The sequence below is a fragment of the Procambarus clarkii genome, chromosome 21 (assembly GCF_040958095.1).
Source record: "Procambarus clarkii isolate CNS0578487 chromosome 21, FALCON_Pclarkii_2.0, whole genome shotgun sequence".
In the NCBI taxonomy this organism is placed as follows: Eukaryota; Metazoa; Arthropoda; class Malacostraca; order Decapoda; family Cambaridae; genus Procambarus; species Procambarus clarkii.
This window is the reverse complement of record NC_091170.1, coordinates 18,822,885-18,847,086: the sequence shown is the minus strand read 5'-3', so window position 1 is coordinate 18,847,086 and position 24,202 is coordinate 18,822,885. Positions and strand designations below refer to the sequence as shown.

The 24,202-nt window shown below is 46.8% G+C and overlaps 1 protein-coding gene across 1 annotated transcript in view; it reads right to left on the bottom strand.

The window, feature by feature from the left end:
- The window catches only part of LOC123760677 (polycystin family receptor for egg jelly), a 467,012-nt gene that overhangs the window by 57,423 nt on the left and 385,387 nt on the right, over positions 1–24,202 (bottom strand). The window contains 3 exon segments of the mRNA XM_069328534.1: positions 9,051–9,232; positions 18,258–18,339; positions 20,466–20,631. Coding sequence (XP_069184635.1) covers positions 9,051–9,232; positions 18,258–18,339; positions 20,466–20,631 — 430 coding nt within the window.

Sequence of the window (24,202 nt, the reverse complement as noted above, 5' to 3'; positions counted from 1 at the left end):
ATATCTAGTCTACACATACATAATATAGAGTTTACATGTATATAATATCTAGTCCACATGTACATTATATCTGGTCTGCATGTACATAATATATAATCTACATGTACATAATATTGAGTCTGCATGTAAATAATATCTAGTCAACATATTATCAGGGAAGGGGGGGGGGGGTTTAGGGGTTTGTTTTATATACATTAAAACTTTGTTATCTGAACCACCCTGATACTAGCCTACTATCTAACAGAGATCCCAACCACTCCCTGACAGAAAAACAGCCGACCTCGAACAGCCACACTCCCGCTACCGTCGGTCGACCAGCAATTGACCCTGGAGTGCTTGCATTTATTTAGATCACCCTGGCGTCTGGTTCTGGGAGAGGGGTTCGGTGTCACCTTTATTCAGGGGTACGGCTCTACTGCCTAGTTGTCATGGTCACACACCCGCTCTCGAGCCTCTGTGTCTCCCCGCACTCTCCTTACTGTGGGAGGATCTCTCAATCCCCCTTAGTTAGTTATAGTCCACTATCACCCAAGTTATATCCGTGTCCTCTCTCACTCTAGCCTGGAAGTCTCAGCAAGACAAGAGAAAAAGCCAGCTAACAAAGGTGACATTTAATACAAAAACACATACAATACACATGTTCATACGGGAATAGTAATAAAACAATACAACCTCTTACGCTGTTACCAACTGATAACACTCCAATATCTCCAAATATCTCCAACCAATAACTGTATTAGGCTGCTGCTTAAACTTCAGCCTACAACCTTCAGCTCCCTTCACTGTTTTAGGCTGCAGTATGTGGCACATAAAATATTCACATATTTCCTACTCAACAGAAAAGCATCAATCTTTCACCTTACACTGCTCCTTTTATGCCAAAACGCAAACAAGCACTTCCTTAAACATCATCATGTCCATATGACCCTCTGTTCCATTACTCGAGGTCCCCTAGTACAATTATGAATCTGGGTCCTCAAAATATCATGTAAGGTACTCTTGTAGTTGCTCCAATCAGCTTCACATGAAGTCCTCCTTGAATGTCAGTGAAACTCTCCAAACGCTTCACACAAACGACGTGTAGCTCTCTAAATTACTCGAAGATTCACTATGTTTCTGGAGTTCCACTCCTTAACTTGAAGTCCTGCACCACCTTGCAGTTCAACTTATACTCCTCCTCCGGTACGGAGTTTTCTCACTAACTTCTCCCACGCAAACGTTGCAGTTCTCCCACGCAAACGTTGCAGTTCTCCCACACAAACGTTACAGTTCTCCCACACAAACGTTGCAGTTCTCCCACACAAACGTTGCAGTTCTCCCACACAAACGTTGCAGTTCTCCCACACAAACGTTGCAGTTCTCCCACACAAACGTTGCAGTTCTCCCACGCAAACGTTGCAGTTCTCCCACACCAACGTTGCAGTTCTCCCACACAAACGTTGCAGTTCTCCCACGCAAACGTTGTAGTTCTCCCACACAAACGTTGCAGTTCTCCCACACAAACGTTGCAGTTCTCCCACGCAAACGTTGCAGTTCTCCCACGCAAACGTTGCAGTTCTCCCACACAAACGTTGCAGTTCTCCCACACAAACGTTGCAGTTCTCCCACGCAAACGTTGCAGTTCTCCCACGCAAACGTTGCAGTTCTCCCACGCAAACGTTGCAGTTCTCCCACACAAACGTTGCAGTTCTCCCACACAAACGTTGCAGTTCTCCCACACAAACGTTGCAGTTCTCCCACACAAACGTTGCAGTTCTCCCACGCAAACGTTGCAGTTCTCCCACGCAAACGTTGCAGTTCTCCCACGCAAACGTTGCAGTTCTCCCACACAAACGTTGCAGTTCTCCCACGCAAACGTTGCAGTTCTCCCACGCAAACGTTGCAGTTCTCCCACACAAACGTTGCAGTTCTCCCACGCAAATGTTGCAGTTCTCCCACACAAACGTTGCAGTTCTCCCACACAAACGTTGCAGTTCTCCCACACAAACGTTGCAGTTCTCCCACACAAACGTTGCAGTTCTCCCACACAAACGTTGCAGTTCTCCCACACAAACGTTGCAGCTCTCCCACACAAATCACGGGATCTATAACATAGGGCCCCTGATGCCCATGTCCTCAACACAGGCACTCACACAGGCCGCCACAAAAATCGCTATAGGACTACCTCACAAGGCTTCGTCTAGTCCCGACTTGAGTACGCGGAGTCACCGAGAATGCTCCACAACAGATCCGCCTGCTTGCTTCCTTCCTCTTGAAGAAGCAATGCAATTAGAGTTCCATAATGGTGCGACCAAACACTCACCTGCAGGCCGCTTCTAATTATCAAAATCATTGAAATGATGTACAAAGTCCCCAACAGCTTCCTCACACTTACAAACAAGTAGCCTTCGCCCCACCACTAACATGGGGAACTATATTCTTCCTTCTCACAAGTGATCAACAAAACTCATCCATCTCTGACGACAGTTACAAAACCATTAAGATTTCAACTTAGACTCAACAGAGCAGAAGAAGTTGTTAAACATATATGGCAAAATCTTACTGAAGCGACCATACGAGTAATAAATACTCATACTCCGCCCAAGTAAAACAGAATCAAGCAACACTTAGTGGGCCAGCCAGAGGCTTGGGGCCCGCGCAGGAATATCCCTGCAAAAAAAAAAATCTCTGACGACTACTGAAGCTCAAGTGAGGTCACGACGTCTTGCTAGCCTCACGTTATGTCAAAAAAGTATCGACATCCATTTAATGTCACTTATTTAAATGCTCATCTTCTGCTCATATTTTAAATTATTCACTGACGTTTATTATATTTTTAATAATATACATCTTTCCTCTGACCTCTCAATCTGGTCCGGAAGGCGGAATAACTTTCACAAAGGTAGACTCGTTCCACCCAGGCTACATGGGGCAATAACAACATTCATAATAAAGAGAATACATATACATAATATTGTCTACATGAACATAATATAGAGTCTACATGTATATAATATTTAGTCTACATGAACATAATAGAGAGGTCTACATGTACATAATATAGAATCAACATGTACATAATATAGAGTCTACATGTACATAATGTAGAGTCGACATGTACATAATAGAGTCAATATGTACATAATATAGAGTCTACATCTACATAATATCTAAGCAACATGTACATTATATTATGTACATGTAGACTCTTTGTTATGTACATGTAGACTATATTATGTACATGTTGATTCTATATTATGTATGTTATGTTATGTTGAGATGCTTTCGTGGCTAAGCATCCCCGCGGCCCGGTCCTCGTCCAGGCCTCCTTTTTGTTACACATTCCGAGGAAGCAGCCCGTAGCAGCTGTTTAACTTCCAGGTACCTATTTACTCTTAGGTAACAGGGGCATCAGGGTGAAAGTAACTGCCCATTTGTTTCCGCCTAAAAGAGATTGAACCCGGAATCTCAGGACTACGAATCCGAAGCGTTGTCCACTCAGCTGTCAGGCCTGTTACATGTAGTGGCCTGACAGAGTGTACATATAGACTCTATATTATGGACATATAGACGAGATATTGAGTTTACAAGTACATAATATAAAGTCTACATGTACATGCAAAAATAAACAAAGGCCGTGATGAGGGTTCGAATTTACGTCCGGGATGATCCCAGCCGCACCTTAATCAACAATAACATAACTAAGTCAATATTTTATGTTCTTCAGATAAAATAATAATCCAAATAAACCAAATGGATTTTTTTAAATAAAGAAAATCACTCGGCCTATTAGGCAAATCGGGCCCAGCACAGTAAGCCGAGAAGTGCGTTCGGGTTAATAAATACGATATATATATATATCGTATTTATTATCGTATATATATATATATATAATAAATACGATATATATATATATATATATATATATATATATATATATATATATATATATATATATATATATATATATATATATATATATATATATAATATATATATATATATATATATAAATATATATATATATATATATATAATATATATATATAATATATATATAAATATATATATAATATATATATATATATATATATATATATATATATATATATATATATATATATATATATATATATATATATATATATATAACTGAAAACTCACACCCCAGAAGTGACTCGAACCCATACTCCCAGGAGCCACGCAACTGGTATGTACAAGACGCCTTAATCCACTTGACCATCACGACCGGACATAATGAGGTGATAGCCGAGGCTATTTGAACCACCCCACCGCCGGCACTCGGATAGTAATCTTGGGCATAGCATTTTACCAAATCACCTCATTCTTTGGGGCACACGTGAGGAACACAAATGCGAACAAGCCTGAATGGTCCCCAGGACAATATGCAACTGAAAACTCACACCCCAGAAGTGACTCGAACCCATACTCCCAGGAGCCACGCAACTGGTATGTACAAGACGCCTTAATCCACTTGAGGTGATTTGAAGGTGATTTGGTGAAATGCTATGCCCAAGATTACTATCCGAGTGCCGGCGGTGGGGTGGTTCAAATAGCCTCGGCTATCACCTCATTATGTCCGGTCGTGATGGTCAAGTGGATTAAGGCGTCTTGTACATACCAGTTGCGTGGCTCCTGGGAGTATGGGTTCGAGTCACTTCTGGGGTGTGAGTTTTCAGTTGCATATTGTCCTGGGGACCATTCAGGCTTGTTCGCATTTGTGTTCCTCACGTGTGCCCCAAAGAATGAGGTGATTTGGTAAAATGCTATGCCCAAGATTACTATCCGAGTGCCGGCGGTGGGGTGGTTCAAATAGCCTCGGCTATCACCTCATTATGTCCGGTCGTGATGGTCAAGTGGATTAAGGCGTCTTGTACATACCAGTTGCGTGGCTCCTGGGAGTATGGGTTCGAGTCACTTCTGGGGTGTGAGTTTTCAGTTGCATATTGTCCTGGGGACCATTCAGGCTTGTTCGCATATATATATATAACTAGTGCTACCACTGTGATGTTGGGGGGGGGGGGTGTCGTGAGGTCGGGCGAGGGGAGGGGGGAGGTCACCCGTGTGCTACGAGTGTTTATCAAAATTTGTTTAGGGAAAGAACAAAGAGAAAAAATCAGCAATCGTGTTTAGAGTTAATACAGCTCATAGTGTGTCAGATTACAAGTGTAAAATTCGTTCACCCATTGTGCAGTGATATACAAGAAAATTATAGCAGTGTTTAACGGGGGGGGGGGTGGTCACCCTGACCCCCCTTCAAGCCGAACGGTGCCTGGCAACACCCCTCCACCCCGCTGGCCTGTCTCACCACACCACCGTACCTCGCCCCACACAGCACCCAGGCGTCCTTCAGCCACCCATTTACCGCGCACACAGTGTTTGTGGCAGAGATGCATTACTCTCTATGCACCTAGACATGGAACAGGTCTCAGCACGCATTCAGGATTTCTCCGAAGAGGGAGGAAGACACAAGTACTCATATGAGTAGTGAGTGCATCGGACAGCTAAAGCCACTACACTGTTCACTCTCCCACACCACGCCCAGGGCCTGCTCAGGTCCCGCCGATTTCTTAGCTCACCCTGGGAATGGAGGGGACTGCTAAAACTAACCAGGATCCCCTCAGCCAAGGACTCGGTCATGGGAACTGGTCCCCCGGCAACCCCACTCCTCCCAGTAAATTACCTGTCATCAGATTACCTCCTGGGGGCAATCAAAGCCTCCACCACCAGAAATCTTCCACACATCCCAAAAGCAGCGCGCCCATTTGCAGCAGGGATATGTACAAACCTTCTCAGGAAAGTTAATGAATGGTCTGCAAATCCTAATGCCGAGAGCATCATCAGAGCATGGCATAATTTGCTCCTGTTTGGCAATATTTGCTTAGGCGTATCTGCAAGAGGAGGCAAGTCACTAGCCTCATTAGTCACTAGGGCAATAAATAATTTCCCTAGATCTGACCACCTGATCCCCATCGCTCCTCAAAGTAGAAACTGCCGTGGCAGACCGAAGAGTTCCAATGACAATTGTAAATTAGGAACACAAGTGACCAAAAAAAATTGAAGAGGGCAACACAGTAAGGGCAATTAAGTTACTTACCAGTGAAGAAACAATCGCACCTAGAAATACTGCTACTGTCGATACACTGAGAAGGAAACACCCTCCCAGAGTATCACGGGAATCCACTGCTCGGGACAAAAATGTCCAAGACATGGGACCTCTATTCCTCCAAGCGTCAGAGGTATACAAAGCCATCATGTCATTTCTGTCAGGCTCAGCAGGGGGGTACACTGGATTAAGTAAGACCTCAGCAACTCAGTGAGATGGTAAACCCAGTTCTCGGCGAAGTTCCGGAAACACTACTGTCAGAGGTCACGAAATTTGTCAACAACTGCCTCTCTGTGTTGATCCCAAATACAATTAAACCCTTCTTCTTCGGATCCTCCCTTTGTGCCCTTAAGAAGAAGGATTGTGAGGTCAGACCCATTGCCGTGGGTAACACCCTTCGGCGCCTCGTTGCCAGGGCAGCTGTCAGAAACGGCCACATGGAAGCTGCAATGATGCTTCGACCCCATCAACTAGGTTTTGGTGTCCCCCATGGCTGTGAAGCAGCAGCTCATGCAGCACGAGTCAATATTAAGCACCTCCCAGAATATAAGGCATTAATTAAAATAGATATTAAAATGCTTTCAACCAGGTAAAAAGGGATGTGATATTGGAAGTAGTTCGAACAAGCTTCCCTGGTCTACTCCCCTTCGTTTCAGCAGGGTACAGTGGGGAATCGGCACTGTTGTTTGGTGAACATGAAGTTGTTTCTGCAAAAGGTGTCCCACTAGCAGGGAGACCCACTTGCCCCTTTCCTTTCCTGCATGGCTACTAAAGCAGTCACAAGCAGGTTGACCAGCGAAATCAACATCTAGTTCCTGGACGATGGCAGCCTGGCAGGGACACAGGAGTCCTATTTAGTGGAACTACTGCTAGTGAAATCTAAGGGAAGAGAATTAGGACTATCTAAGAGATTACGAATACCTTAGAGACTCCAATGGGATTCATGATCCCAAATTCGCGGACAGAGCCGGCCAGTGGGACAATCTTGCCAACCCTCACCCTCGACCAACTTTTCCAAACGACTGCAAATAGGCCAAATGGGACAGCCCCATAGTGGAGAACATTGCCACAACATAGCTGGAGGCAGCGTCAGGGAAGGAAAAAGCACGTCTCCTAGCTGTGCAAGCTCCCACATGCCGGGAACTTCCTGTTGTTCGTCCCTAATTCCGCCTTAGGCACCCGCTTGGACCATCGGGCCCTAAGTTTTGGTGTTGCCCTGCGCCTTGCTGCCCTTATCTCCACCGAACACCGGTGTATTTGCAGCTATGCGTGTCCTGATCAATACGGCAGCCAGGGTCTCGTTTGTCGTAAGTCACTGGGAAAGATTGTCAGGCATGAAGCAATCAACGACATCATCAACAGAACTTTGACTACAGCTGGGTGCCCAGCACAAAGGGAACCTCAGCTGTACACACCTGACAACAGTAACAAACGTCCAGACGGAGTCACCCTGACGCCATGAAGGTTGCTAATCAGGTCGTGTGGGACTACACGTGTGTGTCTACATTGGCTGATACATATCTACCTCGCAGTATAGATGAGAGAGGTGGGGAGGCCACCTTCAGAGAGACCCAGAAAACTATCATGTACAGGGACCTACAACGTTGTTACAGGTTCGTGCCGATAGGCTCTGAAACCCTGGGCGCCTGAGGGAAAATGTGCATCAAAGTTCCAAAAGGAGGTCGGTAAGGAACTCATTTGGGAACTCTAATGACTCAAGAGCGGCCAGTTTCCTTTTCCAGCGCCTCAGTGTCGCAGTCCAGGGAGGAAATGCTTGCTGTATCTTGGGTACATACTCAACCTCCGGAGAGCTGGATGAGGTCTTCAACATTGATTGTTATGTGTGTGTGCTCTCTGTAAACTGCACCAATGTAATAAAATAAAATAAAATTTAAGAAAAAGCAAAAATTGGGGTGGTAGGAGAGGAAAATATCAAAGTGTTCAGTGAGAATCCACGAGATCTTCTCTGAATCCTCTTTATTTTCTTCTCTGCATGGCTGTGGATCCCTATAATTACACCAGTGCCAAATTCATCTAATTGTCCATTGCGTCAACATACGTACGATGGTGCACATAGTTACAAACAATACTATGTAAACAGGAGGACGGGTTGGCATATTGGCAATACTGATGAGTTGCTGGATAGTCTTTTTACTCATGTAAGCACTTTAAACACAATCAGGTTAATTAAATATTAGCAATTATAAAGAAAATGAAAAGTTATTTATATCAGTACAATATTGTTGATTTTAAGCATTGCATTATTGGTCGGAAAATACAATTTCCTTATCATTATTTACGTCCTTAAATTCTGTTTATTATCTCAGTAAGTTTACATCAAATTTTGAAGCAATTTTCTTACAATGCTCTAAAATTGATTGGTTATGATTTTTAACAAATTCCAAAATGTATAATGTTTTCAGATTTAAAATATATTCAAATAATTTTTAACAAATTCATAAGTTTTAAATAATGATTTAGAAAGATAATTAAAAACAATTATCACTTCAAGGATAGAATGAAAATATTTACCAATATTTTTCTTATGAAATAAAACCTATTTTATGTTTTCAAAACAAATAATAATGTGTAATAATATTAATTCGAGATTTGGGCTTTTATATATTTTATTTGTAATGAATTATGGCATTTAAAAATATAAACAGCAATTTATTGATGGTTAATTAATTCACAAAGGAAATCAGAGGTAAGAGTGCACGCAGCCAATCATGGATGATATTACTAGGTCTGATACTCTGAAATGTCAGCAATAGGTCACGCCAGTGAGTGACAGTCAAAGCTGTCAATCATGGGTGATATTTGAGAGTATAAATGTGTCATCTGTAGCATGACAGGTGTTGTCAGAGAGTCTAATAGTCTTAGCTGAAGAATAATTAAGGCATATGTAGTTGTTAAACCTTGACAAGAAGATGGTGGTGAGTACCTGCACTCTGTGCCCGCGATGCGGACCTGTCTGACGGTGGCATAGCCCATGATGCGGTTAGTCTGGTCATTGAGGAACCCTCGCAGCCCATACGGAGGCTTGCCATTGTACAGCTCTCCTGCTCGCAAGTTGGGAAGAAGACCACTGTACAGGTAATGCCATACCAGGTCCGTAGTATTGGCCTGAAAATAAATGAATATAACTCAATTTTATAGCAAATGATTCCCATACTAATTATTCGCTACTACGTGACCCCCTAATTGCGTGCACCTAAGACTATCTAAGACTATCTAGCAGTGTCTTCAAGACTAAAAAAAGTTACAGCACAATCATCTTCATTAACGTCCTCCTGTCTGTGGTACGAGTACCGCGGCCAGTCGAGACGCAAACTGTCAGTGGTTAAGGTACCCGAGGGCACAGCGAGGACTAGTGTGAATGTCTGAGGGCACAGCGAGGACAAGTGTGAATGTCTGAGGGCACAGCGAGGACTAGTGTGAATGTCTGAGGGCACAGAGAGGACAAGTGTGAATGTCTGAGGGCACAGCGAGGACTAGTGTGAATGTCTGAGGGCACAGCGAGGACAAGTGTGAATGTCTGAGGGCACAGCGAGGACTAGTGTGAATGTCTGAGGGCACAGCGAGGACTAGTGTGAATGTCTGAGGGCACAGCGAGGACTAGTGTGAATGTCTGAGGGCACAGCGAGGACAAGTGTGAATGTCTGAGGGCACAGCGAGAACAAGTGTGAATGTCTGAGGGCACAGCGAGGACTAGTGTGAATGTCTGAGGGCACAACGAGGACTAGTGTGAATGTCTGAGGGCACAGCGAGGACTAGTGTGAATGTCTGAGGGCACAGCGAGTACAAGTGTGAATGTCTGAGGGCACAGCGAGGACTAATGTGAATGTCTGAGGGCACAGCGAGGACAAGTGTGAATGTCTGAGGGCACAGCGAGGACTAGTGTGAATGTCTGAGGGCACAGCGAGGACTAGTGTGAATGTCTGAGGGCACAGCGAGGACTAGTGTGAATGTCTGAGGGCACAGCGAGGACTAGTGTGAATGTCTGAGGGCACAGCGAGGACAAGTGTGACTGAGGTGTTGCGTGATTGGAGTGAGAAATACAAGTGCGTACTATTTGATATGGCATAAACAATAGAGACTGGAGATATTTTGAGCTCAAATCGAGTGTGTCCAGCCTTGAGTGATGACTCTTATGAGTGCCGCTGAGTACAGCAGACCTGACAAGCGCCGGGGATTGAGAGCTCCAGTATTTTATATTCATTTGAGAGGGAAAAACAGGCAATATCGCCGTGGAAAAGTGTATACGTGTGAACAAATACCCGACAAACTGACAAAAAGAAAAAAAAGGTTAAAGACTCAAAGTAGAAATAGCATATTTGAGGAAAGTGTAACATATCGTGAGGTATCCAGTAACACGGGGTGAGGAGGGTTGACCTGTACCTCACCAGCCAGGCCAGAGGTCAACACTCACCACAACACCACCTTCCTCCACACCAGTATTGACCAGGAACCGCCACACCACCTCCCACTACACCAGTATTGACCAGAAGCCACCACACCACCTTCATCTACACCAGTATTGACCAGGAACCGCCACACCACCTCCCACTACACCAGTATTGACCAGGAGCCACCACACCACCTCCCAGTATAATAATATTGACCAGGAGCCACCACACCACCTACCAGTACACCAATATTGACCAGGAGCCACCACACCACCTCCCAGTAAACCAATTATGACCAGGAGCCGCCACACCATCTCCTACTTCACCAATATTGACCAGGAGCCGCCACATCATCTCCTACTTCACCAATATTGACCAGAAGCCGCCAGATCGCCGATCAGTGTCGTAGGAGTGTGAGTCATTATGCAGTTAATGCACGCCCTACTCAGCTGGTGTACCTGCAGTGTTGCTAGAGTTTCCTTTGGTCAACTAGAAGGGAAGAATTGGATAGATAATACATCCAAAGGATATAAACCTAACCATATGGAAGATATCTACGGCATTAGAGGAGCACATGAGGAGTGAAGGAAGGCCAATAGCATAGTAGACCTTCAGGAAAGCATAGATGAACTAGAGAGAGGCAATGCAATAATGCAGGAAGAGGTGGAGGAGGAAAGAATGACCAAGGATAACTTAATTAATAATCTTATTTCCCATAATTAAATTACCACGTCGTAGATAACTTCTAATGCTTTACATACAAATTTAAATAACCTCACTTTGAGGTTATTTAAACAGTTGAGAAGCGGTGTTACAGAATCTGTGATGAGAGTGATGGACACCGCCTTGACCACTACCTGAGAGAATGTGAACACCTGAGAGACCTTAGAAATATGTGTAGAATAATATACCCCACATTGTTTGAGTTAGGAAAAGACAATTTGTAAAATATTGATATTGTTCTTAAAAAGATTCCCCGATTTTGCTCCCTCAAGTAAATAATTATCAAAAGAAGGCACCAAACCGGGAAGGCTATGTAGCACCATCAAATGTGCGGAATAATCAGAGGGCGCTAAATATCACCAAGGATGCCAATACGAGAACAGAAACGCATAAGGCGAACAATATCAAAAGTATCCGTTTCACCAAGAATTCTATCGAGGGACAAGCGACCGTGGGTGATGGTCGGAAAACAAGACACAGGCTCGTCCCGGAGGTCCGGACATTCAACAAGGATATGCATGACTGTAATCGAGACAATGCAATTTGGACAATAAGGAGCAGGTCGGCGCTCCATTAAGTGACCATGAGTTAGGTGAGTATGGCCAATACGCAACCTCGCCAGAGCCGTTTCCCATCGCCGGTGACGGTGGTAGGAGGACGGCTATGAGGACACAACTCTTAAGAGTACGCAGTTTGTTACCTGTAACAGAAGACCAAGAAGCCTGCCAACCGGTAAGGATGGAGGAATGAATAACTGGGTAAAAGTCGGAATAAGGAATACCTTTACGAGCGATGGGACAAGAGCAGACAGCTTCCCTAGCGGGAGCATCTGCACACTCATTTAAAGAGGCACCAGTATCGCTGGGGACCCAGCAAAACTCAATTGACTTAAATTTACTGTGAATAAGAAACAGCCAATGCTGTATCTCGACAACCACTAGATGAACTGGATTAAAGGACTCGAGAGCCATGAGGGCACTACGAGAGTCAACAACAACTACAAAGGAAGATTGACAATGAGAAAGCAGGAGATGAAAACCATAGAGAATAGCATGAAATCCGCTGTGAAGATGCTAGTCTCCGGAGGTAAGCGACACATATAAGTGCTGTCAGGAAAAACAACAGAGTAGCCTACACCGTCCGCAGACTTAGACCCATCGGTGAAGATGGAAACGGAGCGGAAGTGTGAAGAAAAGTGCTCAAGGAAAAGGCGTTTCAGAACCGTAGGAGGGGTAAAAGCTTTAGTGAAAGCTTTAGTGATGCGGGTTAAGGATGTAAAAAACTGTGGAAGGGGGAGTCTCTATGAGGGCAAAGAAGGAACAACACGGGGAGAAATATTAGAAATACGAACTGAAAGAGAATCCTGTAAGCGAGATGACCGGACAGTAAGAGAGGTGGCGAAGAGGAACAGGAACCACAGGAGGGGTAAAAGTTAAAGCACGACAGAGGCGAGAGGAAGGATCTTGCAAGGACCACACAAGATAGCAAAGACAGTAGCGATCACGGCGGTCCTAGAGAAACAGGAAGCCAGTGTCAACATACAAGCTAAGAACGGGAGTCGAACGAAAGGCACCAGAACTGAGGCACAACCCAGTATGGTGCAAAGCATCAAGATGGCGAAGAGTAGAAGGAGAAGCAGACGAGTAAGCATGGCAACCATAATCGAGTTTAGACAGGACGAGAGAGGAATGTAAAGTGAGGGGAGTGCGCCTATCTGCTCCCCAAGAAGTATGGGACAACACCAGAAGGAGGGTAAGGGCCTTAGAACATTCAACTCGGAGGTAAGAGATATGGGACGACCAAGACAATCGAGTGTCAAAAATCAACTCTAAACGCTTAGCGGAAACCTTGTACACAATGGGGTGACCATAAAGTGACAAAGAAGGTCGGAGAACGACACGCTTCCGATTAAAAGTCATAGCACAAGTCTTAGACGGAGAGAACCTGAAGCCATGATCGGTGGCCCAAGACGACACGGCATCAATCGCAAGTTGAAGCCGCCATTGAAGGAGAGGCGAATCATCACCCCGACTGCAAAAGGTAAGATCGTCGACATAGACAGCAGAGAAGACGCCAGAAGGAAGAGATGAAAGAAGGCCATTGAGGACAACCAGAAAAAAATAGTGCTCAGAACACTACTTTGGTGCACACCGTGTTGCTGAAAAGAAGCAGAGAGAGCAGAACCAAGCCTCATCTGAAAGGAACGACGAGAGAGGAAACTTTGGAGAAAGAGAGGGAGATTACCATGAAGGCCAAAAGAATGAAGTTGGGACAGAATATGAAATCGCCAAGGGGTGTTCTAAGCCTTTTCCAGGTCAAAAAGGACGACAACAACGGAGGTCTTCACAGCAAAAGCAGTACGATATAGACCTCCAATTTCACCAAGACATCTGTTGTGCTGCAGCTCTTGCAGAAACCAAATTGAGAAGGGAATAGTTGGTGATAGTGTTCTAAGAACCACATCAGACGAACGTTAACCATAAGTTCAAAGAGTTTGCAGGCACAACTCGTGAGGGCAATAGAGCGAAAATCCTTAGAGAATGTTCTCAGAGACCCTGGTTTGCGAACAGGGAGGACAACGGCATCGAGCCAGTCCTCAGGGACTGACGACGACTCCCAGATTCGATTATACAGACTCAGTAAATACTGAGACGTACACGGAGGGAGATGGCGAAGCATCTCATAATGAATGCCATCGGAGCCCGCCGCCGTAGAACCGCAGAGGGCCAGGGCAGACCGAAGTTCAGAGAGAGAGAAGAGATCGTTATAGGGAAGTCAGAGATGAGTGCAGAAATCTAAAGGACGAGATTCAAGGGTAGGTTTACGAAGAAGAAAAGATTGAGGAAGATGAGAACTTCAGCTAACCGAAGAAAAGTGGGAACCCAGTTCAGTAGCGATCTACTCTTGTGGTGGACCCGGTAGCTGGTCCACCACAAGAGTACCATGGAGGTGAAGGACCGGCGAGACATCAGAACGAACTTACCGACTATCTTGCAGATACGCTTCCAGATCTTCGGCAGAGGAGTTTCGGACGTAATGGTGGAGACATAAGACATCCAACATTCATGTTTAGCCATACGGATGGCCCTACGAGCCATCGCACTCGCCTTCCAAAACAAAAGAAAAGAATCGGCCATTTGTCAGCGGTGGTTTCTCTTCCAGGCTGCACACTTACAGTGGACAGCCCGAGCACAGTCTGCATTCCACCAGGGAACGCACTTCCGTGGTCCCTGAGAGGAAGAGTAAGGAATAGAGAGGATGGCAGCATCGAAGATGGTGTCACGAAAAAGGAGGAGAGCGAGGGAGAGGTAGAAGCAAGAGGTCAGAGAGAGCACCACTGAGGGTAAATAGGGTCCAGTCTGCCTTAGCAAACTGCCACCTAGGGAAGGAGAGGGGGAGGGTGAAAAGAGAAAAAGATAACAGGGATGGGGAAATGGTCACTGCCATGGAGGTCATCAAGAACTCCCCACCTGAAATCCAAGTAAAGAGACGATGAGCAGAAAGAAAGATCAAGACAGGAAAGGGTGCGAGTCCTAGAGTCCAAATGCGTGGGCTCACCAGAATTAAGAAGAGACAGGGAAGAATAGAGGATGAACAGTTCAAGAAGGGGACCCCGGGTGTTTGTCAGAACATCACCCCAAAGGGTATAGCGACAATTGAAATCACCTAGCAGGAGCACAGGCTCCGGCAAGGAGTCCAGTAGGTGTTTAAGATCGGGAAGAGAAAGCAGGACACTCGGCGATAAATAAATGGAACAAACCTTGTACCATTTCCTCACAAAGATACGGGCAGCAGAACAATGCAGAGGCGATGGAAAAAGTAAGGAGACAGAGGGAACATCAGAGCGAATCAAGAGAGCAAAGGAGTTAGGAGCCCCAGCAACAGCTGGAGGGATGGAAGAAAGGAATAGCCACGGAAGCGACCAGGACAAGCACCAAGCATCGGCTTCTGGAGACAGACACAAAGGGGGCGAAAACCATGAAATCAGAATTTGGAGTTCTTGAAATTGGCGTAACAACCACGAATGTTCCACTGAAGAATAGACATCAACAAGAAGAGAAAGGACAGCAACAGAGAACAACGAAGAAACAAAGGTGAAAAGGGAACACAGCACCTTAAAGAAGTGCAGGATCAGGGTCAGGGTCAGCAAAGTCAGGGTTAAGGGGCAAGAGTAAACTGAGTAAAGATGGAGGGAAGGGAGCGGGAGGACAGACCAGAGGTGGACATGCAGGGACAGGAGCAGGAGGAGGGGGGACACAACTGAGGGTCAAGGACAGCAGCAGTAGGGGCAGAAACCAGGGAGTGCACCTCAGCAAGGGAAGCAACCGAGGGGGAAGCGGAGGCCAAAGGAACCTCCATAGCAGGAACAGGGGGCGCAACCACCAAAACAGGAGAGGGATGAAGCAAGAGTCTAGGGGGTAGGTAGGGGGAAGGAGGATATAGGTATATATCCCCCTACCTACCAAATAGGTAGGGGGCGAGGGAGGAGGAGGAAGAACGCCAGGGAGGAGGAGGAAGAACGCCAGGGAGGAGGAAGAAGAGGAACCAGGCTTTTGCTTTTGACTCAAAGAGACAGGCGTCCCAGCAACAATGTACTGGGCAACAGATTCAAGTGTCTCAACAGAAGAAGCAGAACGAGAGCAAACACGATGGCCATTGGGAGAGCAATGGACATTAGCCTGCACTGACAAGTGGCGTGGAGAGCCAAGAGACAGAGGAGAAGGATGGGAAGGAGGATCGGAGGGAGACGAGGAAGAAGACACAGGAGACATGACAGACTGGGTAGAAAAAAGGGGAACCCCTGACAGAGAGCCATGAGGGGGGACCCTTCGGGACAGAACTCAAAGGAACAGAGGAGGAGGCGGTGGGCGTGTCTGAGTCTAGGGCCTGGAAACGGTTGTGAGACTGAGGAAGGCGGGAAGGACGAGGAGAGGAAGAGGGCAACACGTGAGCATAAGAGACATTAGAATAAGGTGGGAGACGGCGAACTTGGCGCCTCGCCTCAGGAAAAGACAAACTTTCCCGGTGCTTCAAGTTGAGGACGGCTGCCTCAAGCTTGTAATGTATACACGCTCGGGAGAAGGTAGGTTGGGCCTCACCGCAATTGAGGCAGCGAGCCTGGGGAGAAGTGCACTCCGACTTAGAGTGACCTTCGTCCCCACAAACAGGACAGAGAGAGACATTAGCGGAGCAGTGGAAGGCTCCATGTCCAAACCTCCTAGCACTTATTACACAGCTGAGGAAAGGGAATGTACTCCTGGACGGAGCACCTAGCACCAGCAAGAATGACAGAGGGTGGAAGGGTCCTACCATCAAAGGAAATCTTCACAACCCGAAGGGGTTGATGGCGACGACCACGAGGGGGACGAGTAAACAAGTCTACCTGGAGGACAGAATGGCCCTGGGCTTCGAGGATGTGCCGAATATTTTTGTGGCAGTAGTGTAGATTCCGAACACCGGTTGCAACATGAGGCAGAAGGAGAATTATGCCAACACTGACATTCAACCGAGCGTTCTTGGAGACCTGAACACAGGGTTCGCCAAGACAGGATAAGGGGGCCAAGCAGGAGGCTGCATACTGAGAAGGAGCAGCAAAAACACGTGTACTGAGACGGGTGGGGTTGAAAGTAACAGAGACGCTAATCGTCAGGAGGCATAGAGTCAAGAGGGAGGAAATTAAAGCATTTGGCCCATGAAGCAGGACCAAACAAAGCTTGATACGCATCAGTACGGGAAGGAATCGAGTGAGTGCGGCCGTGGCAAGGATGGCGTTGAGAACCCCCTGAGAGAGAGGGGTGAAAGGGCACAGTATTCACAACTAGAGACTGAGCCATGCCGGGGGACGAGGTGGTTACCACTAGGGGCTTGGGGCTCGACCCAACCACATAGGAGGGAGGGGAGCCAAGGGGAGTAGTAGGAGGGTCAAAGGAGGCGCAAGGTCGGGGCCCAATGCGGCAGGGGCTACAGAGCCCGGTCTTCCAACACAGGCCAACTTGGGAGCTTAGTCGCCCACTGCACGAGCCCGAGAAGGTATAAGAGGAACATTAATCGACATACAAACAAGGAAAGACTTTCATTCACGAATGTGCCCCCACACCCACCACGGAGCCACAATTAGAGGCAGGACACCTAACAAGAGACTTATTGTCGATCTTGCCGGGGCCCCCTAGGGGTGCGTCCTGAGTATACGCGCAACAAACATTACCTTAAGAACCGTCAGTCTGTCGAGATCGGGTTCAGTGACGAAAGGAGGAATGACAATAAAAGGGTTACCACGCTCGCAACGGTGGGTACTACTAGTTCTACGGGTGCAAGAGTATGCCTCCTCAAACACTCAGGCGTCAAAACAAAAGAAGGTCAAAAGAATGATCAAAACAGGCAAAAGATCGGCGGGAAATGACAATTTGAAAGGAGAAAATGGGAGAGAAAAAGGAAACATGAGGAAAAGGAAAAAAATGTTGGCACAATTGGTAAAGACAGCAGCGGAGCATAAGGCTGCAAAAGGACAGAGGACCGACCCATGGAGCATCACACTCCGGCACCCACCCACTAAGCCTCCCTCACTGCGACAACGGGCCAGACAGGGAGGGGTTTGCTCCCTCAAGATAACCTAAGATTTTAAGGGTTGACAGATGTTAATTTTCTTGTTTGAGGAGCTGTTCACTTGAAACAGTTAAGCAAGTCCCAGCTGTGTCTGGGTACAGGTGACAGAATGAACAACCCAGCGGGTTTTCTTCCTACTGGGGGACTGTTGTACATGCTTCTATGGCGGTCTGTCCACTAACAGGATGAGTGACGCTGCCCAATAAACTCGCCCCTTGGGGTAAAATTTAAAAATTAAATGCCCCTAAATTTATTATATTATTTATTAAACAAAAATTAATTAACTTAGGCACATAATCCATCAGGATTTGTTAGAAATTCCGTTCATATTATGGTTCAAGAATATATATTGTACCTATTATAAAACACAAAACATAATATCTAATACCTTTAAGCACTAAAGATAATTGACTCACCTTGGTGAAGTCTAAGTCAAACATTCCCAAATTTAAGAAGGTATTCTTCAAGTTCTGGTGTAGTAAGAATGAGTTTGGATCTCTGGAACCAAAAAAAATAATAAGTGAGTTCATTCTGAAAAGTGAGTCTAAATTGTCTAAGAAGACTTGGTTAGTGATAAAAAGTCAAGTTAATGGTAATGTAAATCATGTCTCTGTAAATTTGATACATTGTTACAATTGCTCCATTTTGATACCTAAATAGCATATTCTTATTAATTAACTATTTGTACCCAGCCACACGTTGCTGTGGCTCAGCAATGTATGCGCATTGCTGAGCCACAGCAATCCTTCCCTGTCCCCTTGTCCACCCCAGTATTCCCCCCTCCCTCGTCCTCCCAACCATTTCCCTGTTCCCTCATCCTCTCCACCATTCCCCTATCCCTCGTCCTCCCCACCATCCCCAACTCCCCTGTTCCATCGTCCTCCCCACCATCCCCCACTTCCCTGTCCCCTCGTCCTCCCCCACCATACCTGTACCAAGAAGGTACATTGGATTTATGAGAGTACAAAGCATTAATGTTTTCATATTCATGTAAAGCCACGCATAGTGTTTCGGCAGATTCATGATCAAATAGATAATTTTAAGTAACAGATTAAGTAAAAGATTTTACATAAAGATCTGAGGACTTTGGCTGAGGATCGCCTGTAAGTTGATATATCTCGATAATCACATACTCTTGTACCTTAGTGATGACTCTTGTTTACACATTACCACAGATTATTGTACCTTAGTGATGACTCTTGTTTACACATTACCACAGACTATTGTACCTTAGTGATGACTCTTGTTTACCACATTACGACAAACTATTGTACCTTATTGATGACTCTTGTTTACCACATTACCACCAACTATTGTACCTTATTGATGACTCTTGTTTACCACATTACCACAAACACTATCTCTTACACGTGCAAAATAACTCTAAGACTCCTGTTAACCATCAACTCTCACACAGTAACACATACTCGTGTTTCCTCCTAGTGTGGCTGTGAAGCAATTTGGGTTGGATCTCTGCTTTATTTGCCATGTCATTTTCATGTTCTCTCTGTCTCTGCTTCTCTCATCACTCTGAGGTACTCATTCATGGCCCGCTGGTGTTGCACGGCACTCGCCTCGTGTTGCACGGCACTCGCCTCGTGTTGCACGGCACTCGCCTCGTGTTGCACGGCACTCGCCTCGTGTTGCACGGCACTCGCCTCGTGTTGCACGGCTCTTGCCGTATGTTACACAGCACTGGCCGCGTGTTGCACGGCACTCGCCTCGTGTTGCACGGCTCTTGCCGTGTGTTACACAGCACTGGCCGCGTGTTGCACGGCACTCGCCTCGTGTTGCACAGTCCTTGACTCGTGTTGCACGGCCCTCACCTAGTGTTGCACGATACTCACCTAGTGTTGCACGATACTCACCTAGTGTTGCACGATACTCACCTAGTGTTGCACGATACTCGCCTAGTGTTGCACGATACTCACCTAGTGTTGCACGATACTCACCTAGTGTTGCACGATACTCACCTAGTGTTGCACGATACTCACCTAGTGTTGCACGATACCCACCTAGTGTTGCACGAGACTCACCTAGTGTTGCCCGATACTTACCTAGCATTGCACGAGACTCACCTAGTGTTGCACGAGACTCACCTAGTGTTGCACGAGACTCACCTAGTGTTGCACGATACCCACCTAGTGTTGCACGAGACTCACCTAGTGTTGCCCGATACTTACCTAGCATTGCACGAGACTCACCTAGTGTTGCACGAGACTCACCTAGTGTTGCACGAGACTCACCTAGTGTTGCACGATACTTACCTAGCATTGCACGAGACTCACCTAGTGTTGCACGAGACTCACCTAGTGTTGCACGAGACTCACCTAGTGTTGCACGAGACTCACCTAGTGTTGCACGAGACTCACCTAGTGTTGTAAGATACTCACCTAGTGTTGCACGAGACTCACCTAGTGTTGTAAGATACTCACCTAGTGTTGCACGATACTCACCTGGTGTTGCACGATACTCACCTGGTGTTGCACGATACTCACCTGGTGTTGCACGATACTCACCTGGTGTTGCACAATACTCACCTGGTGTTGCACAATACTCACCTGGTATTGCACAATACTCACCTGATGTTGCACGATACTCACCTGGTATTGCACGATACTCACCTGGTACCGTAAGTAATTGTGAGGAATACCCAGAGGAAGATGGAATAAGCAAAGATTTCTTTAATGATATCCCACATCTCAATTTCTTTCCTTCTGTTCTCTCTAAGCCTTTCCAAGGTTCTTTCGTCCAGCTTGTTGGCCTTGAGCTTCCTGTTGGACCTGCTCTCTGGAAGAAAAGGACCATATTAGAGTTCAGGTTCCCTGGCACCTCTCCTGGGCACATCTCCCGGGCACTACCGGCAACCTTACCAATCACAGCCAGACTGAAAGGCTGGCATGGCTGTTAACACACCATAAGATTACATATGGCAGCCCAGCCCGGCACTCGTGCTGTGATCACTTTCAGGCTGCCGGAAATTATGAGAAGCTGATCCTCAATTTCCTGGCGCGAAATGGAGAGTTCTCTAAATTATGAATATTGTTTAACTCTTGGGTATTATTAAATAATGATTAACGTAAAGCGAGTCACACTATATCCCAGGACAGAATTATACATTCTAGTGTCAAGAACTTGACCAATATCTCACACACACACACTGGGTGGCGCCAACAACTGTTATACTCCCACGTAAATGTCAATGAGAATAATTACGAGAAATAAACTGAAAAGTGAAACAATGAATTAGAATAAAATTTCAAGCAACTAAAACAGCTGACAAAATACGATCTACAGCCCGAATGAGCCAAGAGACTTCCCCTAAATAATTACTGAAAACGAAAACGCGCAACTCAGCACGCGAAACTAATATTCCAGCTAGTTAGTGGAACCCCCTTCCCCGACCATTGGCAGGAGCCGGGTCAGGTGAGTCCACTATGTGGGAGTTGGGTGGCAACCACCAGCCGGGTCGGAAGCTCCTGAGAACTCTCCGCTCCTGGCTAGTGTTTACGTTGGACTGGACGATTGTTGGTTGCCCTGCCTGGTGGTGGTTCGCCACTGACAAAGTGACGTTCGGATTTGCCATGGGGACTTCTCAGCCTCCAGTGAAGAAGACATTGTCAGCTGGTCTGGCTTTTACGGTGCTGGTGGACCATCTGTTGGTTGGTGTTGCCCTGGAGGACGTCCTCCATGTGCAGCTATCGGACTTAGTGGACGTCCAGCTGCTTCAGGGCAACTGTGCTGTGGTCACGTTCCACCACCAGGCTGCCTTTCAGGCATTTCTCAGGTGGTGTGAGGGGCGTGTTTATAATCTGCCTGATACCACCTATTCTCTAAAAGTATTAAATCTTAGTGTCGCCTTGACGTATGTGACGGTGCTTGGTGCCCCCTTAGAATTTCAAGACGATCTTTTAACTTTGTTTTGAATGGTTTGGGACTGTGTTAAGTGATCGTAGGAACAAGGTCCTTGCCGGACACTGTACTGGTATGCTTGACGGCTCCTGCACCCTGACGATGTCGCTGAAGTGTAGTGCAAGTAGTGTCCGTGTTGGGTTACATGCTCCGCTGCCTGTATCGGGAACAACCGTGCACCTGTTATAGGTGTGGTCACGTGGGGGCATCTGGCAGCAGCGTGCGACGTGCCTGATTGCCTGTCTGCTGCTCCGCCTGTTGCGGCGGGTTCAATGACTTGTGAGACACGTCTGGCAACTGCTATGGCCCCAGGGGTTGTTGAGCCGGTGTGCGTGGGTGTCGGGTTGTCACCTACGCTGCATGTAATGGAGGATGCCAGGACCACATTCCGCCTGTGGATGTGGTCCCGGCCCCTGAGGGGGCGGGTTCTACTGTTTTTTTTTTTTTGGGGGGGGGGAGGGGTGCTTCGGCCGGGGGAGGTGCCTACCATGCCTGTGTCTCGCTGACTGTCATTCTGATGCTTCCATCCCTTTGTAAAAACGTGCACGCCGGTTTTTCCAGGTTGTTTCTCTAGATGACGTCGACAGTGTGGGTGATGTGGCCTCTGTGGATTCTTTGGACGGTGTGGGTGTGGACTGTGTGGATGCGTTGATGGTGGTCATGCCTGCAGAGGGGCCTTGTAGGAGTGGTGTGGTGCGACCTGTCTCGAAGCGATCGTGGCGGGCTCGAAGTGTGGCTCTCCTTTGTGGTGTGCCTTGGGAGGAGGTGGGGGAGTATGGTGCTCCTGAGTCCTCCACCGTTGGTGGCGAGGCTGTGAGGGGCTCAGAGAGGTGCCGACAGACCTGCCGCCCTCCGGTGCGGCAGGTCTCCGTCACCCGTCCACCTCTTTTTTCTTTTCCACTCCTCTGTCTACGGCTCCTCACGGCAATCACTTTTGACCCTTATTATTCTTAACATAAGCACGTCTCCTAACATCTGTCCTGGTGCAGTAATGGGAAGGATACGCTTTTCATGCAAACTGCACCTACTCTCAAGAAGAAGAAGAGTCCACTGTCCACCCTCCAGTCCGAAGTCTGATAGAAAAAACCGCTGACCAGAGGGAGGGAGGGTCTCAGGGAGCCTCCAGGGCCACCCTCCAGAAAAGAGCATTTCATTACATTCAACACTAGCTTTCTGGGGAGAGCCCCATCGGCTCCCTGTAGCTAACTACCCACATAGAAAGAAACTAGGGACTTACTCGGGAGGCGGCAACACTGTACATCTCAATGTGAAGCAGAAACTGTCTGCCATATCAAACTCCCCAAAGCAACACAGATCCGGATCGGCACCGGAACGTGTGCCGATCCAGATGCTGATAGCTGGTAGCCAGAACCCTGTTTGACCACCAAAACCCCAGTGCAAGAATGACAACCCAAGTCTTATTACCAAACACTGCAGCGAGTGCCACATACTTTTGCACGTCAAGGGCCTGAGAGGAGACCGCAAGCTGGCTGAACGTAGTGACACTGCGGAGCATCGGAGACTCGTGACACACACGAGTCTCGGAACAAGGAACCAAGAAAACTGGAACCATTAAAAAAACGTCCACCAGCACGGAACCAGTTGCCCGCAGGCAGCGACATAAAACCACCACCAGACAAAACACGTGATACACTCCCGGCTGAACCAACCAAGCAACGACCTTCACATGACACCTTCGAATGTCCGCCATCTCATTCTCTGCCAAAAAAGAAGAAGGCAGCAACCAAACAAACTGACCACCATAACCAGAGGAACAGAATCCTCAGCGCCGGAAGAGAGCATAAGCGGGTAGGGAGGCTACCCCATGCACCAGAGGCCAAGGCCAACAAGCAGGCCTCATGGAAGGAGGTGGAAGTAACATCCACCATGAACGCCAGGTGGAGCGACTCCACCAACGCTGCTCAATACAAAGTCACCGTATACGGCATGAGAAGCCAGTCTATAAAAATTCAAGAGAGAAAAGACAAAACATCCTGGTCCAAGATCGACGAAAATTCCAGAATGGAAAGGAACTGACGAAAAACCTGCCAAAAGACATCATAATGTTGCCAGGAAGAAGAACGCAAGTGGAACACCTTAAAAAAAGCCACTAGATCATCATAGAAATGGTGCTACACCTGCGTTAAAAAGATCAGATGTGAATTGTGGAGCAGTTAAAGAAACTAGGAAGTCGCACAACTGGCTCAATCTGCTGTAGAGGTGGAGACGCGGAGAAACACCCAGGGTTAGGACTTAAGCAAGCATCACCTGAAACCAATGCCGGGCTAGCCACCGTGAAGCCAGGATTAAAATCTTATAATAATAAGATTTTGTATAAAAATTTTGAAAAGGATTCTAAGCGAGCCAGGACCTGGAGCCACATCGACCACAACACCCTCGCAGTCGGGGAACGGCACCACCGACAAAGGGAGAGGCCGATCCCACACCG